We start from the raw sequence: 20,963 nt of genomic DNA on the forward strand, positions 1-20,963 counted from the left end.
GGAGGCAGTCAGTACAATGTAAAGAAGAAGACAGGAGGATGGAAGGAGAAGGAGAGGAGAGGGAGGGAAGGAGAGAAGAAAAGGAGGAAGACAGGAGAACGGATGGACACTGGCACCCAAAGACCATCACTAAAATAACAACTGCAACATAAATTAGTACTATTACCTTTAATAAAGAAATGTATCCAAAGTACTTAAAATCTTAATTTATTCTACTATAAAATGTAGTTCTGTTTCAATTTGAAACACTGAAGTTGTTTTCCCATTTTTTAAAATGACAACTTATGTTTAAATCTCCAACACCACTAGAGAGTTTTGAGTGCGGTCACATTACCAGCAAGAGGCAGGTACTCACCGACACTGTGAATGGAGTGAGCTTCTTCTTATTGATCGCTCTTTCGTCAATTGTATCTGGTTCAGATAAGTTGATCATTTTGCTGAAGAGAAAACAGGAACCATTTAGCTGCAATTTTCTAGAAATGCTTTTAATTCACCGTGGTAAGCAGTCAGATGGGTGACTTTTGAAAAGAATAGCCTTTCCATCTTACTGAGCTGCTCCTCACGTTGGGAGCTTCATTAGAAAACCTAAGACAGCTGTCTGTCTGAGCACATCACAGCTCTCTATGGTAGCCCGCCTCCACTTCCTGCATCTGAGCCTTCACTGTTTCCTCAGATGGTCACTGACATTAGCTACCTGAAACAAATCCTGAAATAGCTGACTTCCATGGAAGTAACACACTACGAATTGTGTGTTGTCTCAGGAGGTAAAGGAACAAACACTTTGGTTGAAGACTTCAATAATTTAGTCATTTCAGCCTGGTCTACATATAGAGTTCCAGGACAGCCAGAGCTACATGAAGAAACTCTGTCTTGAAAAATCAAAAGGGAAAAAATGTAGACATTTCAAAAAGAAAAAAAAATATGGATTTTGTCTTAATGTTTCAGAATATATTTTATCTTTGGAAACTAAAATAAGAAAGTAGTTTTGACTCATAGTCAGAAATTCTCTAAAAGCTGGAGGAAGAGATGAAAATTATAAATGGAGACCAAGGTATATTTTCCTATACTTATGGGTAGGTTCAGGGATTTTGTTTCCTTTTTAAATAAATACGCAAAAAGAAAAAACAACCTGGAAGACAATGTGCCAGGTACTGAATTAGTCACAGGTCCCATAAGTATTTGTGACATACATTTTCTACTTTGTAATTGTACTATAAGGATTTTTTTTTAATTAAAAAAAAATAGCCGGGCAGTGATGGTGCACACCTTTAATCCCAGCACTTGGGAGGCAGAGACAGGCAGATTTTTGAGTTCGAGGCCAGCCTGGTCTACAGAGTAAGTTCCAGGACAGCCAGGGCTACACAGAGAAACCCTGTCTCAAAAAAACAAAACAAAACAAAACAAAACAAACAACAACAACAAAAAAAAGACAGTTGCATTGTATAAAGATGTGTGCTGGAACTTGGTGCTGGAGAGATGGTTCAGCAGTTAAGAACATTTCTTGGACTTGAAGGGGACCAGAGTTCAGTTCCAGGCACCCACAAGGTGGCTCACAAGCATCTGAAACTGCAGTTGGAGGGATATGATACCCTCTTTTGACCTTGACAGGCATCAAGCACGGGTGCCGAACATACAGATGCAAGCAAAACACACAAAAGAAAACAAAGAAGTTGAATTTAAAGTGTTTTTTAAAAAGAAGTGTGTGACCACACACCTGTGGTAAACATGATAAGGATAGATGCACTACCTTCTACAGCGCAGTGAGAAACAGACAGCAAAGAGCCGAAGCCAGAATGAAACACTGCTTCATTTGGGTCTAATGAAGATGTGTCTTCCTTCTATGTCCCCCACCCCAATGCTCACACCCCAGTCAGCACTCTCTTATGGAGAGGTGAAAAGAAAAACCATGTCAACATTTTACAATGCAGTAAAGGATTCAGAAACTCTATGGCATTATTATCGTAACATACAAAAGGCACCACAAAATATTTTATCATGGGAAATGTTGAAAAGCACACAGCACTTAAATGTCTGGACAATCATGACTAACTCATTCTCTGGTTTGCAGTGTCCAGGGAACACCCATCACTGGGACAGTAAGAATGCACGGCTCCTGTGTTCAGCTCACCAAAGAAGGATGCCATCTGCAAGCGATTTGAAAAGGCTGCCATCGTTGGGGTTCATGGGTAGAAGGTGGCTACAGTCTGCATCATTCTCTAGAGCTTTGTTTATCCAGTTAACAAAAGCCACTTTTTCTTCCTCTGAAAACAGAAAGTCTCAGTAGGCAAGCTTCATTCACACCATCTATCACACTAACAAGAACATACTTGCTCGTTTCTATTAAGGGACAGTGAGCAACACTGATATTCAGTCAAGGACTTCAGGAGGGAGAAAGGGGATTCACTGCGTGGCAGACAGAAGGAAGGCATGCATCTTACGTTATTACAAAATGCATTTGGTTTGATGTTAAAATGTTCCCAAATGTAAACTGCTTCTAAAATCACCTAGAAACATAGCACAAGAGGCCAATTATACACACCTACATAAAGATTGTTTAAATCAGAGGAAAAGGTAAGAAAGAAATCAATGGAAATAAACTATTACCTAAGGGGGATATAACTGCTGTGATCTGGGGTTTATAAAAGAAGTATTGAGATTTAAGGCTGGGAAGGAGGTGGCCAGCTGGAGTGGGAGAAGTCCAAATACATTATAAATGTGCATAAAAAGATCACAATGAAACCCAATAGTGAATATAGTTAACGTATACAAAAAATAATAGACATACAAGTGCATGCATGAGTTGATTGTTTCCAGAGGTGGCTCTTGCCTATCACACACAAGCCTTTCAAGAGAGAGTTAATGCTACTTTGGGTTTCAAAAGAAGCAAACTACCCAGGGATCCAATCAGATCAGGCACATCAGGTGACAAATCCTCTACACACTTGGTGGCCTGATCAAAACCGGAATCAAGTATCCCCACTCTTGGAAAATAGAAGGGACAAAATCCTTACAGTAAGCGAGAATCTCCCCATTTTTAGATCATCTCTACAAGTCAAGCATGTCACCACGGTGAGAAAGTCACTCAAAAAAGTGGTGACTAAGGCTGGGGTACAGCTAGGATACAGCACTCCCCAAGTGTGCCTGAGGCCCTAGATTTAATCCTCAGAGATCACGCCCCAAAATCCTTTACAAATGGTTCAGACATCATAATGAAACCCATCAGAGTGGAAACACAAACAGCGTCTGTTTTGTTTTTGATGACTTGGTTGACATACAGTGGGAGCATGAACAGAAGCATTCGGTAATGCTGTCATTTTTCGAGTTTAGCAGAGCTGATCTCGAGATATATTTAAATCTGATATCACAGTATAATTAAGTCTGCAGTTTTTCTCACCCTCCACTGTATATAAAATAATGGTATGAATCACAACGGCAGCTTAAACTGGATGACATTTATGAAACGCATCAATGATTGACAGGCTAGAGTCGGAGAGGAGATACCTGAATAAGAATGCTGGGTGCCCTCACTGGAGATGGATGACGTTCCCCCAATAGCAGTGATCCCTTCCCTTTTGTTAATTATTTTTCGGAATGTTTTGCTGATATCTTTGCTTTTTAACTCTTGCATCAGCTAGAATGGAATAGAAGTTAAAATTGAGACATTCTAGTGGCATGAAGATTAGCCAATGTTTGCATTTATCTGAAATGACACAAATGTAAGCATGAATTGGGTGCTCTCATACTTAACACCTGTACAAACAGACAACTCTGCTATTTCACTGATCACACAAAATGGACTAATGTCTGTAGCCCGACGACTAGACGACATTACAGCTGAACTGAAACTGAACACGCTGAAGACGTACAGCTAAAGTCTTTAATACTATAGCCCATGAGATCATGTAAAATAATGATAGTAAAATGCTTCAGTGAAAGCAAACTGCTGCATGAACATCCCCAGAACAAACAGATGCTCAAGTAAATAAGTCAGCATTTGTCGGATTGTCTAGAGGCTTACAAAGCCCCCCCCCCCCCCAGTGATTCCTTGAGCTCCACAGAGAGCAGCAAAGCCAAATGAAGTAACAATTTCTACACAGAACAGCAGAGATGACTCTTTTATGATCTAATCAGACTACCTCTTCCTACTTCAGTGACCTCATGGTGGTCAGAATAAAAAAAAAAAATCCTACACAGCCCCACAAGACCTGGTTCCTTCTCCAGCTGCACTGCTCATCCCCTCGGCTCCTCCCATATGAATCTTCTTTCAGATTGCTTGGGAGAGCCAGCGTCTCCAGTGCCACAGGGTCCCGGACACACTGCCACTTCTAACTGCTTCTCATACTATTTGCCCTTTCCTATCTAACTTCTTTCTTCCCAGGTCTTCACATCTTCACAGATGGAGGCGACTTCCCCGAGTCCCCAGCCCCAGCTTCTCCCCTTCAAGCTCAGCTCCAACCCTGATCCTAAACGCTCCTGGGGCCTGTGTTGTTCTACCACAGCCGCCACCACAGTTGGCGTTTCTAGCCGCTTGTGTGACTGTGCCTTTCCTGCCATATGGACATGCCATAAAAGCAAGGCCACACCCCTTTCTGCGCATCACATTGTTCACACCGCCCAGAGCTCAAATATTTACTTAATAGATAAAGAATACAAAACTAGAAAACTTACATCTTACTTATTCAATTATACTAATGATCAATAATATTCAACTTAAGCATAGTTATTCTAGGGCCTGAATGACTGTTATCAGAACTTGACTTCCATTCAATATTCTCCTTTGTTGTATGATTTGTGAAAATTATTTCCACGATAATATTTGTTATTAACATCATCACCATAATTTTGAGAGCAGTGGTTTGTTTGGCCTCTGCAACCAGGTCATACCAAATCTAACAAAGTCATTATTGAGAGCCTACTTGTAACAAATGATTAATAACTAGAAATGTATTGGATTACTCACCGACACGAACTCCTCAAAACTGATTTTACCATCTTTGTTGTTGTCAGCAACTACTAAAATTTTCTCCACAATCTCGCGCACCTTGTACCCAGGAAGGGGAAGGCTTGCCTCCTTAAATAGGTCCTGAAGTTCATAGTCACTTACATACCCGCTGTTGTCAATATCTGTAAAGATACATGGTAAACTGTCAAATGAAGGAAAGGCAGAACTCTAAACTATAAGTGGGAGGAGTCTTTACTCTGGCAGTTCTCAACCTGTGGGTCTTGACCCCTTCAGGGTTTGAAAGACCCCTTTCATAGGGCACACCCGGGACCATCAGAAAATACAGATAGTTACATTATGATTCATAACAGTAGCCAAGTTACAGTTATAAAGTAGGCAAAAACAATTTCATGGTTAGAGGTCACCACACCATGAGGAACTATATTGAAGGGTTCCAGAGTTAGGAAGGTTGAGAACCAGTACTTTATTCCTATATCTGAATGATACAGGGTGTGTGGGCACTAGTTACTTCTCTGTTGCTATAATAAACACCATAACCAAGACAACTTACAGAACAAGGAGCTTATCTGGACTGATAGTTCCAGGAAGCTAAGAGTCCATCAAAGCAGGAACAAGAGGTCAAGGGCTCACATACCGAACCACAAGCATGAAACAGAGAGTGAACTAAAAATGACCTGACTCATTAACTCTCAAAGCCCACCCCTAGCAATGTAAGTCATCTAGCAAACCCACACCTCCTAAACCTTCCCAAACAGTGTCACCAACTGGGTACCAAGTATTCAAATGCCAGAGACCATGGAGATATCTCGTTAAAATAATCATACTGTATAATACACTTAATTAAAATATTCATGCCTAAATCGAGTTCATTTCACAGATTTAAAGCCCATGTATATATTTTAAGTGTATGGTATAGATAGAGCTCTGACAAAAATCTAAGTTTCAGAGAAATAAGCCTTGGGGAGTGTCAGATATATAAGAGAAAAATATCAGCAAAGGTCGAGATGGAATAACCATCCAGACTTTATGCTGATAAAATTTATAAAATGGGGGCCAAAAAAGTTGTCTCAGTGGCTAAGAACACTTGTTCTTGCAGATGACTGGGGTTCAATTCCCAGCACCCACATGGTAGCTCACAATTATCTGTAACTCCAGTTCTAGGAGATCTCATGCCCTCTTCTGACTTTCAGGGACACCAGGCATGCATCTGGTGCTTATACATACATACAGGCAAAACACTCACAAACATAAGATAAGTAAATCTAAAAGAAAGTTTTTTTAGCCTGGCCATAGTGCATGTCTTTAGCCCCAGCACTCTGGAAGCAGAAGAAGGAGAATCTCTTGAGTTCAAGGCCATCCTGGTCTACAAATTGAGTTCTAGGACAGCCACACCTACACAGAGAGACCCTGTCTTAAAAAACCAAATGTGTGCATGTGTGTGTATGTGTGTGTGTGAGTGTGTATGCCTCAACTCCCACAATGCTTACATAATATCTATCTGCTGCATATAAAACACATGTAATTATTTTTCTCTGGTGGCAGTTTACTTGTTGAAAATTTATTGCATGTATGTATTTCTCATACTGTTGTATATGTTTAATCATGTTTGATAACATTTTGGAATTAGGTGTTAAGGAAATTTCACCCCCATATTTGGACTTCTGGAAAAACACTTCTAAATGTTTTCATGTTATCACTAATGGCCTTGGGCAGGTGGCCAGGTTCCCTAGAGACTGGGAGCACCTCTGGACTCCAAACAAAGACAGCACAAAACAATTCTGCTTAGTTGGCAACAGATCAAGCTGCCGTCTTGAGTGTTCTGGCGACGGCATGGAGTAGTCAGCTCACATAGAATCTTATGAGGGCTGATTTTCAGAGTCCAGAATGCCACCATTATACCAGAGAACCATATATGTGAAGCTCCATCTTTATGTCACCTTGACTAGATTTAGAACTGGGAACACAGCTCTGGGTGTGCCTCGGAGGGTGTTTCCTCAAAGGTTTAACTGAGAAGGGAAGACCCATCCCAGCCATGGCCAGCACCTCCCCAGAAGTGGAGGTCCCAGCTAAATGAGAGAAGAATGTAAGCTGACTTCCAGCGAGCACACATCCATTTACACCCCTACTTCCTGTTTGATTTTCACTTCTTGCACTTCTCTTCTCCTCTGTAGCATTCTCTCCTCTCTTGTTCCGTTTGTCTTCTGATTTTCCCTCATCCAGTCCCCTTTCCCTTAGATCATTAATTTACAATTTCCACATCTAATTAATATATTAACTTTATCCAACGCTCCACATTAGTTTTGCCACCTTCTATCTTGTTTCTCACTGATGCACTGGTGGGCTGGCTCTAACTGCATTTCTGTCCCTTATATTGCTTGCTGTGGTTTTGATGTTAAAGCAGTTTGCTTTCTCTGGCTGATACTAGAGCATTATCATGAGCCCTCAGGAATAGGATGCTCAGTAAAAACATCCCCAAATAAAAAGGAGAAGAGATATTCAACCCAACAGACATGTCATAGCAACAAAGAAACATTTAAAAAAAAAATAGGCAAGATAACATGGTGTCTCCAAAAGATCCTAACTCCTCAACTACGGAAGCTGAAGTGGGGATGATTAATGTTGAATGAAAATCTCCCAAGTTTACTAGTAAAGAAAATGGTCAATGACCTCAAATAGGATTACAAACAAGTAGGGGAAGGAAAAAAAGAAGGGAGGGAGGAAGGGGAGGAGAGAGGGAAGATGGTAGGGAGAGAGAGAAAAAAGAAAGGAAGGAAGGAAAAAGGAAAAGAGGAAAAGAGAAAAGAAGGAAGGAAATCAATCTAGAACATAAAGAAACACCCCAGCAACACCGAGGGCAAGTCTGTGAAGTATGAGTAAAGCACCAATATGTATGAAAAGCAACAAAGAAAGAAAGTCATAGGGGAATGCCAGGGCTAGAAGGATGGGTGGGTGAGGGAGCACCCTCATAGAGGCAGGGGGAGGGGAGATGGGATAGGGTAGTTTCCAGAGGGAAGACGTGGAAAGGGGATAGCATTTGAAATGTAAATAAAGAAAATATCCAATAAAAGGAAAAAAGAAAGAAAAGAAAGTCAGCAAAAATATTAAGGGTTGGGAGGGCACTAAATGAACAGAGATTTTAAAAATTGAAAAGTTTATGAACCAAATAAAAATGCAGTGGAAAACACCCATTGGCAAAAGAAAGAAAACCAGGAATAGATAATGAGGTGGATAAAGTACTACAGTCAAACATTAACAAATCCAGAGAGGGAGCGAGGATGGCCATATGTTGAAGAACTCTGAGATAAGATCAAAAGAGTAAACCTAATAATCCACAGAGTAGAAACTCAGTTAAAGATTAAAGAAAAAATCTATCAACAAAACTGTAACTAGCAGTTCCCCAAGTCTATAGAAAGAAATGGACATCTAATCACAAGAGACATTGAGAACCCCCAAAGAAGCATGACGATAGAAAAATGTCTCCTTAATATATTCAGCCAAGATGTTAACAAGAAAATATTAAAATCTGTAAGAAAAACGTAACTCATCTATAAAAAATACATCAGAAAAACATGAGATTTCTTACTCTACCCCTAAAAACCAGAAATCATAAAATGCCATCATGTTTCAAATCTTTAAAGTAAATCACTGCCAACTAAGAATGCTATCTATCTCCAGCAGAGCTGTCGATCAATGAAAACTGATGCAGAAATAAGGACCTTTCAAGACAGGCACAGACTAAGACAGTTCACTGACCACCAAGCCAGCAGTGCAGAAAATGCTTAAAGGGATACTGTGCAAAGAGAGAAGAGGAGCCTGGTGGTGGTGCACACCTTTAATCCCAGCACTCGGAGGCAGAGGCAGTGGATCCAAGTTCACAGCCAGCCTGGTCTACAGAGTGAGTGCCAGGACAGCCAGAGCTACTCTGTCTTGAAAAAACAACAAATGAGAGAGAAGGAGTGAGGAGGGCAGAGCACAGAAAGAGGAACGTGATGAGAGCGATGGGTACAAAGGAGAGCTAGGAAGGACTCTGCCGAGCCCAGCACAGTGAGCCAGGAATCCCTAATAGTAATCGGTCAGAGAGAGAGAGAGAGAGAGAGAGAGAGAGAGAGAGAGAGAGAGAGAGAGAGAGAGAGAGAGAGAGAGAGAGAGACTGAGACCAAATACATAAATCTAATCAAGACCTCTATAATGAAAAATTTGAAACAATCAAGAATTAGTCTGAAGACATGAGATGGTGGAAAGACCTCTCATGCTTATGGGTGGCAGAATTAATATAAAAACGACTGAATTACTAAGAAACAGTCTTCGTATTCAATGCAACCTCTATCAAAAATCCAATGACACTCTTCATAGTACCACAAAACAACAATCTTAAAACTCATATAGAAACACAAAACACTCTTAATGACCAAATCAATCCTAAAGAGAAGGAGCAGTGCTGGATGCCTTCAATATCTTACATCAAACTACACTACAGAGCCACAGTAACCAAAACGAGTACTGGCCCAAAAGCCAACAAACCGACTAATGAAATGGAATACAGGTCCCAGAAGTAAACTCACACACTGATAGCTGCCCAGACTTTGACCTTAGACTGAAATCATTAGACAGAGACACAAGTAAAATATCTTGAGATAGGCAAAGGGCTTGAACATACATTTCTCTAGAGAAAACATACCAGTCGCCGTAAGAAATTTGTTCAACCTCTGTACTTGTTTGGGAAACACAAAACTGTAAGATTCTACTTGTAACTTGTAGGGGTGGCTATTACAAAGCAAACTACAGCAACAGAGCAGGCAGTGGTGAGTAAGGACAGGCAGAAATGAGAACAACTGTACCATGTTGGTGGGGCTAGAAAGGAACACCTCCACATTGAAAAGGAGTCAGCTGTACCCCAGAAATCAAATGTGGACGCAAGAGGACCCTGTAAGTCCACATCTGGAGCACACCCAGAACTGATGATGGAATTCAAGCAGTTATCTGTGCTGTGTCCACAACAACAGGATTCTAACAACCAGGAACCCAGAAGGCTATCGATGAAAGCACAGGCAAGACAATAAACACAAATAGTCAAAGAACAAGCAAGGCATTAAACACAATTATGTGAATACTCCAGTGATCACTGTTTCTAAGGGCTTATCAGGATGACCAAAGTATCTGAGCCTACTTCCCTGTCCTAGCTCAGTCATTTTCAAGTCTGAAGCCTACTTCCTTGTTCTAGCCTAAAATTTAGATTCCTGCTTGTTCTTTGAGTATTTGCATCTATTGTATTGCTAGATCCTCAACCTAGAACTGACCTTAATACATGCATGTAATCAAAATGGTATAAAAGCAAAAAGGAGGAGGGGGGATGGGATAGGGGTTTCTAGGAAGGGGAAATGGGGAAAGGGGATGACATCTAAAATGTAAATAAATAAAATATCCAATAAAAAAAGGGAAAAAAAAAGATGTGCTGTAAGAGCAAAGGATTCTCTATTAAATATTGTTAAATATAAAAAATGAGTATCTGTATATACTTATTTGTTTATTTTTTAAAAATCAAAACATGACAAAATAAATTATATTAAGATAAAAAAAAAAGAAAAAAAGAAAGCACAGATGAGCAAAAGGCTGTTGTTATGCACACAATAGAATACTATTCAGGCTTTAAAAGGGAAGGCAGTTGTGACGCACGCTACATCATAAAGGCATCGGTCCATGCTAAGTGACAAGGTAGTCACAAAACCACAGCTACTTGATGATTCCACTTGTGCAAGGTACATACAAGAGAAGATTCAGCCACAAAGGACAATGGTGGCTTCCAGGGGCAGGGGAAGAGGGACCTGGGAGCAGCTGTTTAACAAATGTGGAGTTGTAGTGTGACAAGACGAAGGAGACTTGTGGAAGAGGACTATGGCCCTGAGTAACGAGAATGGACTTGCTCCCAGTCAACTGGACTCTCGAGACAAGCAACAAGCTCTGGTATATTTTAACCTGGTTTTAAAAAGAAAACAGGGCAGACATATTTTTAACTGCCCACTTTACCCAGTGACCTCAAAATACCCACTCCAGTACATGATGGGTATCTTCTGCCTCTGGGAGAGTTGTTTGTGTTTCCTGAGCTCAAGAATCCCCATTTCTCTTGTAAAAAGTCAGCAAGTCCACATTCTGCCAGTGTTAGTGGCTCCCTCACAGAGCAAACGATCTTGCTGTCAAAATTATTCCATCAGTAGACAGTCTGTTCAAAATACCATTAATAAAATATAGCAAGATTATGTTTCCGTGAGTCAGAAAGATTAAAGTTGGCACGCTCAACAAAGAAAACAGATTACTAACTCATTTCACTGAGACCCAGGAGGGGTCTCTTTCATTACAGGGCACCTGTACAGTGACTACAGCGCCGAGCTGGCAGAACCACTTTTATTACCTGGTTTGAAGTGCCTAAAATAAAAGAGAACATTTCAATAACTGCCCAGTTCTTGGCTTGGAAAAAATGCCGAGCACTGCAGACAATATTCTAAAACGTGTATTGCTAATGGCTTTCTGCAAATCGTGCCATAGTCACGTGATGTTACAGTGGCAAACGAGAACACTTCCACTCCCCACTCCAGGCAGAAGAGGAAGGCCTAGAGAGATTTATAAGTGCTTATTTACACACGGATGATTCGTGGGTTGCCGTTAAAAGACAAGACAAGCTATATTTTTAAAAACAATAATAATTAATAATAATTATTATTATCATCATCACACTTTAAGGTTATCCCTGTGGGAGTTTTAGTCATTGCTCAGGAGGCTGGTGAGACGCCCATGAGTGAGACCATCCATAGTCATATCCTCTCTGTTCTACCATCTCGTTTTCCAAGCAGCAGTTTATTACCCAAGAACTCTGCTGGGGAAAGGGGAAAGAGGTGAGTTTGAGGCCTAGTGTCTACCCGCTGAGCTCAGCTTTCAGAGTTCACTTTCTATCCACATACATTTACAAACTAAAGTAAAGGAAGGGAGGGAGAGAGGGAGAGATGGAAGGAGGGGAGAAAGAAAGGAAGGAAGGAAGGAAGGAAAGAAGGAAGGAAGGGAGGGAGGGAGGGAGGGAGGGAGGGGGGGGAGGGAGGGAGGGAGGGAGGGAGGGAGGGAAGGAGGGGGGTATCCTCATTCTCCTTGATTACAGAAGTTTTTAAACAAGAACATGTGAAACTGATTTGACAAACAGTGAGGAAAATGTTTTAGAGGAGGAAAGTACAAAGCTCCTTAGCTGATTATGTCAAACTGAAACACGGGATGACAGAGAACGAAAGGAAAAAAAAAAAAGGAGAAACACAGGCTTTGAAAATATTAGCTTTTCGGATGCTGATAAGAGCCTGATATGGATGTCTCCTCAGAGGCCTTCAAGAGTCTGACATTCAGAGGCAGATGCTCACAACTAGCCATTGAACTGATCATGGGGTTCTCAATGGAGGAGTTAGAGTGAGGACTGAAGGAGCTGAAAGGGTTTGTGGCACCATGAGGAGAGCAACAATACCAACCAACCACAGCTCCCAGGGTCCTAACCACCAGCCTGGGAGCACTTAGGGAGGGATCCAGGGCTTCAGCTGAATATGTAAGAGTGGAGGGCCCTGCTGGGCATAGGTGGAAGATGAGATCCTTGACCTCATGAAGGCTGGACGCCCCAGGGGGTGGGAATTTTGAGGGTGGGGAAGTGGGAGTGGGGGTGTAGGTGGGGGTTACATCCACGGAGAAGAAGGAGGAGGGGTAAGGGGATGGGGGTTTCCCGGGTGGGTGGGGGATGGGGTAAGGGGACAACATATGAAATGTAAATAAAAAAAAGAAAATATTAGCTTTTTTAAAAAAATGTATATGAGGAAGAAGGAGACATATAGCCTTTAAAAACAAAATTATATTTTTAAAGGTTGTGTACTGAGTCAGAAAGTACTTCTGTTAGTGACTAAGGCATGAGACAGAGTTTAGTTTATACACAAGGAAGTGGTTCTATATTTTCTTTTCTGTAACGAGCATACCATGCAAAGTGCTTTCAGTTACACTGTCATTCATTAACCTGGAATATCCTCTATGCGTGATGACCAAGAACTAAAGTCCAATTCACCTAGAAATGCCAGCTTGTTGTTAGCTTATCTTTCAGAAAGAATTAAGTGAAACCTGGGTAGAAAAAGAAAGGGAATGCCCTGAGGAGAGCTGGGAGGCAGCAGGAGACAGGATACTGCCCCATCCCTGAAGCCTGGCAGCAAGCAGAACCAGCACCACAGCTCCCTCAACCTTACCTATTTTATTAAATGCTTCTTGTAGCTCTTCAAGCTCCTCCCGAGAAATGGTGGTGGTACTGTTTTCCATCTTTAGACCGGAAAGGCTACTTCAGGTCTTTATATCTAGAAAGAACATATTACAAAAAGAATATTAGCTCCCGTGAAATATTTGGTAATGTATGTAAGGCACACAGAAAGCACAGTCTCTGCAAGAAGTCATCTAGAAGGTCTGACTGACAAGGAACAAACAGTAGGTCACCTGGTGACACATTCAGATCTAGTCAGGAAACAATAACAGACTCAGCACGGGGCGGGGGTTGGGGGGCTTGGTTTCCACACCCTGTGCTTCTATGGGACCTGAACTTCTCAACAGTTCATATGATTTTCATTTGTATTTGAGCTGACTATTTCAGTTTAGGGGAAGCATAGCATTTGCACATATAAAGGACAAAGAAAGTAAACTTAATGACATGCACAATAGCCACAAAAAATTAGCATCTGCTCATGCAGAGATGAATTTATGCCTGAAAGATTCACCTTCAAAATAATCCAACCATAGTCACATTCTTCTCCTTTCCCTGTGAAAGTTCACTCCAGATTACTGGAGCCCTTCTCAGAACAGAGAAGGCATACTAAAAGGGGTTGGGGGAAATAAAAAATTAGGCTATGAGTAAAAAGCGGACTAAGTGTTTAAGAGCATTAGCTGTTCTTTCAGAGGCTCTAAGTTCAATTCTCAGCACCCACATCAAGTGGCTCACATCTGCCTGTAACTACAGTTCCAGGGAATCTAACACCCCCTACTGACCACTGCAAGTACTGCACACATATAGTTCACATACAAACAAGCAGGGGCACACATATAAATAAAAATGAAAACAATGTTGTTGCTTGTATAAAATACACACAGAAATTTTAAATACATTCATCTTACTGTTCATAAATACTACCTAATATCTTTATGTCTTCTCAGACCCACTTTTTAAACAAAGGCACCTCTGGGGGAGTAGTTAAAATGTGCTTGTATTTAGTATTAATGCATTACTAGTATGCTTTCATGTTACTTATCAATAAAATATTTAATGGCCTCATATTACTATCTCATAATTTACATTGTGAATTCCTCATGGTTTCCAATTCTTATGCACACACAATGCTTCAAAAGACATCTTTGTTCCTATCCATGTTTGTTTCTGTATGATAAAAAAAATCTAAACATGTATGTTACTTACATGTTTAAGACTTCTGACGTATAACAGCTCAACCTTTTTGTTTTGTTTTGGAGACAAGGTCTTACTACGTAGCCCAGAAGTCAAGATACTCCTGCTCCCTCCTCCTAACTGTTGAGATTATAGGCATACACTACCACACCCAGCTCAACTCCTATTCTTAAGTGACTTAGTGATTTTTATATTTAGCATAGAAGATGAATACAAATTATATTATGTTTCTTTCATGTATATCTAGTTATACAAGACAGTTAATATGTACCACAGAATATAAGCAGATACTTGTGTCCTATAAGAGAATTGGGACTGAAGCTAAGTGAGAAACCCATTTTCCACTGCTTTTATATTTATATATAACTTCATGTCTATGAGCTGCAACTTCCCCAAATATTCACAAAATCACACCAATTATCAAGATCACTTATTCACTTAAATTATCATGCCAATTTAATATGTCAAATCATATGAAACATTCAAAGCGTGATATGATCTGAGCACACAGCCTGCCTCAGCTGCACATGCACTAAACTGGAGTGATCTACATATCAACTTCTAATAATCTTTGATATTCTCGCAAAATGATAGATTTCTATGGCTTACATTTTTTTCTAGAGATTAGTCCTAATTTAATACAATTAAATAGGTTTTTTAAATAGTATATTGCCCACTATTTAACCTTGCACTTTTTTGTTTTGTTTTACAAATACTAAAAGTGGCTTAAATTTATCAATGAAAAAGATAATGGTCCAATTGAGTCAGCCTATTGACTCAGTTCCTTACATCCTACTATTAAGCATTTATTTTATTAAGTTCCCACTTTTATAAGCTTTTCTACAGTTACAACTTTTTTTTTTTTTTGAGGCAGTGTTTCTCTGTGTATCCCTGGCTGTCCTAGATAATTCATTATGTAGACCAGGCCTTGAACGCAGAGATCCATTCATAAGCCTCTGCCTCCTGAGTGCTAGGATTAAAGGTGTGTACCACTAGGCCTGACAGTTATGACTCTTTATAGGTACATTTATGTCGTGTTGAAATTAATTACCAGGATATCTTGCATAACTTCCTAATTTTTCAAACTACTATTCCAGTGGTAAATCAGTCCAGTCTTGGTCATCCTGCATGCCTTATTCAAAATGATCTCTACCACTTGCCTAGAGTTTTAAAGGGTGCAAATTAACTATACTGATGACTTGGCATTGGGAATGGTAAATAAAAAGCTGGGGCTCCATGCTTAGTCATACCTATTTGATTATATGTAATTTGTTAATTATATATAATAATTTTATTTTTCCACAATCAAGCAAAGTATTAGCATGTAATATATTAGAAATCATTTTACCCATAGGTGATTCTTATTTTTTTTTTTGCCTTTATATCTAACAAGTATAAAAGATGTTGCTTTACGTCTTTCAGTATTCCAATGAAACAAACATAGAGTGAACTTTAAGATATACATTTGAAGTGTGACAAGCTAAGATAGGGTCAGGCTGATCTCAAACTCAAAAATTCCTCTGTTTCTGCCCTGGGATTGCAGTTGTTCATGTCTACAACTACCTGAAAATATAATCTCTTATATGTGCCTATATGCACATACAAGCATTTGCTCATATATGTATAGGCTTGTATGTTGTGTGTGTAATTATGTGTGCTTTTGCATGTGGAGGCCAGAGGTCAATATGACGTGACATCCTAGTCACTCTCCATGTTAGTTCTGAGACAAAGTCTCTCCCTGAACCTAGAACTCACTCATTCAGCTATCCTGATTGAGAGGAATACTCAGGGACCTGTCTGTCTCTGACCCTCCAGTGTTAGGATTACAGATGCTCTTCCCTAGACCCAGCTTTTTATGTGGCTGTTGGGATCAGAACTCAGGTCCATACACTTGCATGGAAAGCACTTTACCAATACAGCCTTCTCCAGAGCCAGAGATGGCTCAGAGGGTAAGCTCTTAATTCAATCCATGGAAGGCATATTAGTAAAAACCTGATGTGCTTCTATGGTAAGAAAGGAGGCTGAGACAAAAAGATCTTGCTAGAAACTCTTGACCTGGTTAGCTGAACAGCAGAAACAAAAGACCTTGCTTCAACAAGATGGAAGGCAAGAATCTCAACTCTCAAAAGCTGTCCTCTGGCTCCACATGCACACAACCTCACATGTGCACCACCATACACATACATACATACACACATACATACATACATACATACACACATACATACACATACACACACATACATACACACATACATACACACAGATACACACCTACATACACACACATACACACATACATATACACATACATACACATATACATACATACATACACACATACATACACATACATACATATATACATACACACATATACATGCATACACATACACACATACATACAGACATACATACACACACATACACACATACATACACACATACATACATACACACATACATGCACACACACATACACACATACATGCACACACATATACATACATATACACATACACATACATACATACATATATACACACATACATACATACATACATACACACATACATACACACATACATGCATACACACACACATACATACATATGCACACATGTGTGCATGCAAACACACACATATGTAAACAATAACTAATGGAAAAAGGAAGCCATGAATTTGAAAGAGATCAAGGAGGGGTATATGGTAGACTTTGTATAGAAAAAAGGGAAGAGGGACATGATATAATTATAATCTCAAAAACAAAAGAAATATTTTTAAAAAAATTACAAGGACTTAGAACTGCACACTAAACACTGACAGTAAACCATCAGAAGGCAAGCTATTTTTCGGGTCAATTAACCTGGCTTCTCCAGAACCCAGTCAATGTAAAAATGATACGATTGGCAAGATCTACTGGGCTTTGTTGAACAGTTTGAGGGAAAAGGGCATTAGAAATAGCCCCAAATTGCCCTGAAACCAAAATGGTGTGCCTTCTACCAACCCTAAAGCTCCAGCCGTCAGAAACCAACACTGCTTCCTTTGATGCATGATCACTTCCTGAGTTCCTAGATCCTTTATTTTCCCTCCACCTGCCTCAAACTGTCCTCTGACTCAGCTTGGCCAGACTTTCCCTCATCCACTACCCAAAATTCCCCTTTCCCCGACTCCTCCACCCACAGTAACCTACAGCACAATGGCAAATATTTACAAAAGCTTCCTGGAATTACACAGAGCTCCTCACACAAGTTAATCTACTGACATGTGAGTTTGAGGCCCACAGAGATTGCCTAGCCTCCATCGAGATTATAAAGGTCATGCCCACTTCCTTTTTACTCTCTCCTTCTTGATGTAGATACACCATGACCAGTCACCTCCTGCTCTGTCACCATGACTCCCTACTGTGAAGAATCCTATCTCCTACACTGTAGCCCAGGACACAGCCTTCCTTACTTACCTTGCTTTGTCAGCTATTTCGTAACAGCAACAAAAGAAGTAGCTAAGACCGTTACACTCCTGTTTGACCTGTAGATAGCAAATATTTAGTAGCTCACTAGGTGAATACCATCTGTTTCTCAAAAAATATAAGTGGAAAAAAGGAAACTGCTGAAGGATGCATACAGAACACCACTTACTGTAAATCATACACATGCAATACTGTCAGTGCTGCTTATAATACCATATGCATGTAATAAAGCTTAGAATGTGAGATCTACAAACAAGCTCAGCAGAGTAGCTATTGGAGAGGGAGGCTGGAATCAAAGCGTGAGTAAGACTGGCTGGGCCTAACACTCTTTTTAAAATGGTATGTTTTAAGGATTTATGGCAAAAAGTTTAATATGTATTCAATGTGGGTTAGAGGCTGGTACACAGACATACTTACACTGTGCCTGTACTTTTCCAGGCTTTAAAAAATAATTTATAATGTTAAAACATTTCTTATACTGAAAAAAGATACTTCTTAAACCAGTCATGAACTACTAATTAAAGAAATGGATTAGGGGCAGATTGCTCAATTAGTAAAGTACTTGAGGACCTGAGTTCAGTTCCCAGAACTAATGGTAGGAGAGAACCAGCTCTTCAAAAATGCCCTTTGACCTGATTTCCACATAGCATTCGTGCACATACTCAAGTGTGTGTGTGTACACACACGCTCGTTAACTGATTAAAAAGAAGTTGGATGGCACGTGAAGAATTACATTTGATGCTGTCCTTAGTCTTCCACATGTGCATGCATGCACACATGGGCACCAACACACATACAAATATGCACACACACAAAGAAAGAAGTAGGCTACAGTACAGCAGAGTGGTATGTGGGGAGTCTTAGTGCTCATGAGGCTCTGGGTTCCAGTCCTACAGGGAAAGGAAATGGGGGGTGTGGAATGAGAAGGATCGGAGGGCGGAGGGAGGAGCAGATGGAAAGGGAAGCAGGCAAACTCTAAAATAATCAACAAAATATAAAGATGACCTCTCAGTCATCTCTTTTTGAACAGGGGACATTTCCAAGGCTCTAGAAAACTGCAAGTACTTCAATCTTTAGCAATTCCAAGTTACTATTATGACAGAATTACTGAAATATTATATTCTGTTTGGTCTTCTGTTGCCTTTAAGGTCCTGGAAATACAGAAGACAAGATCAGCCAGAAATCCATGGTCCCCTCTGTCCTTGGAAAGAATAAACCTAGGAAGAGGTTTACCTAGGTTGTGTGTTCAGGGTCTGGTTTGGGGTTGGCAGGACAAGGCACAGATAGAGTCAGAATGAGAGATTACCCTGAAGGGAAGGAAGAAAAACTGGTAGATACCAGGCAGGAACAGAGAACCTCCACTAAAAGGCCTGCAGGCTATGCCAAGGGGCGCTTTCCACAGTGCAGCTCCCTCTGAGCCTCTTTTTCTGCCAGAGACCCCAGGACAAAGGAAACTAAAGGCAGATCCCACGTACCTGGAATAGATCTGACAGCAATGGTAGGATGGAGAAGACAAAGCTGCCCTAAGAATGTAAGAAATGGGCTGCTTAGCCCTTCCAGGCGTCTATGGAAAAGACCTTGAGAAAAGTCTAGACTCAGAGTCCACCCTCTCAGTACTGCTGGTCAGAGCAGTCCTGCTGCTTCTATGCACTCTCCTTCACTTCTTATCACCCGCCACAGCCCTTCTCTTTTCCTGCCATTTCCTATTTTCAGCTTTCCATTACTAGCTGAAGGATCTCCTTGTCAAAACCACAAGCAGCTAAGAAATGAAGTGTAACTGAAGAGTGTCCTTCCTAGTGTAAGGCAAACCTGGAGAGTGTTTTCTCCCCCGTTTCCTACTGAACTGAATTTCACAGGTCACAGTCACACTCTCCTTCATTGGGTTAACTGGAATGTATACTAACTCTTGAATAGAAGTGGGAGTTGGGATATTGTTTACCTGGTTAAATGTGAGTTTCTTGTGCTATATACCAGCACAACTGTCCCTTGGACAGAGACACTGGGTATTTAAAATGTCCCTGAGAATCCTTCAGCTCTGAAAGAACTGAGGTTGGCTTTTTCTTTTGTTCTATAAGCAGCAGCTAGAAAAACTTTTCTTTTAAAGGCAATTTTACTGTCAATAGCCTGGATGTGTCAAGTGGCAAACTATCTAAAAAGAAATTATTTTGCTTGTTTGAGAATTGAATGGATTAACACTAGAGACCTTCAGAATACCACTTTTGCATCATTGTGAAGAATGTGCCACTAGAGTGAGTGACACTTGAGTTCAAACTGACTTTCGTACACATCTCCTAAATGGAAGCCTGGCAGTCTTCTGCAAAACAAATCAACAAAAAATAAAATCATCTCAAATTCGCTTCATAGCGGGCCTTTCCCCCTCCTGTCTTCATGCTTCTATCATGCCTGCCACTGCCACCATTAATGTCCATTCCTGCACCCTTCCTGTTTAACCCCTCTGCAGAGGTACAAGGCACGACACACTACCTCTGCTTTCTTATATTTTTGGTTGTGAGCCTAGCCTTTAACGGCTGAGCCATCTCTCCAGCCCTACCTCTGCTTTCTTTAGTCAGTTATTCACATCTTGCGTGTTGTTCAGTTCACACATTCATCCATTCCTGGACATAGGGTGCATGTAATATGTTGCATGTAATGACCTCACTTTGTTCTTTTGCGATCACCTCACCATCCTAACCTCGCTGCTTGCTCGGCACAGTGAAGGGGGCCAGTCTTACTTGTCTCCTCAGTAACTGGAATGGAATGGGCTGTATACTTGGGAACCGTTTAGTAAAGTTCTTCATCAGCCTCCATCATGCCAGCATCCCTTTTCTGACCAAAGAGCTCTCCCTTTCTTCTTTCTTATCTTTTCCATATTAATCTAGATTTCGTAAGAGAGAAATGGTTTTTGTTGCTGGCTTTCTGAGTTTGGCTTATTTAGCTTAATGTGATAACAATTTGCAGTTCCATATATTTTCCTACAAATGGTGGAGTTTTCCTCTACGTTGCTGCTAGAAAAAGAAAACAAAAACCACCACCAGAAGAAGAAGAAGAAGAAGAAGAAGAAGAAGAAGAAGAAGAAGAAG

At 40.5% G+C, this 20,963-nt stretch overlaps 1 protein-coding gene across 2 annotated transcripts in view; it reads right to left on the reverse strand.

Annotated features, from left to right (window-relative positions):
* Positions 1-20,963, reverse strand: part of Pls1 (plastin 1) — a 90,346-nt gene that overhangs the window by 26,624 nt on the left and 42,759 nt on the right. Inside the window, exons 1-6 of one of the 2 annotated variants that reach the window (XM_028758926.1) lie at positions 19,359-19,460; positions 13,216-13,320; positions 4,961-5,124; positions 3,502-3,631; positions 2,129-2,261; positions 356-437 (exon numbers count right to left, since the gene is read on the reverse strand). In XM_028758926.1, the coding sequence (XP_028614759.1) occupies positions 356-437; positions 2,129-2,261; positions 3,502-3,631; positions 4,961-5,124; positions 13,216-13,285 (579 nt within the window). In that variant the 5' untranslated portion in view covers positions 13,286-13,320; positions 19,359-19,460. Of the gene's footprint in view, positions 1-355; positions 438-2,128; positions 2,262-3,501; positions 3,632-4,960; positions 5,125-13,215; positions 13,321-19,358; positions 19,461-20,963 lie in introns of those variants that run through there. The other variant, XM_028758925.1, reaches the window with a different exon arrangement.

This window comes from Grammomys surdaster, unplaced genomic scaffold (assembly GCF_004785775.1).
Source record: "Grammomys surdaster isolate TR1022 unplaced genomic scaffold, NIH_TR_1.0 126248, whole genome shotgun sequence".
Lineage (NCBI taxonomy): Eukaryota > Metazoa > Chordata > Mammalia > Rodentia > Muridae > Grammomys > Grammomys surdaster.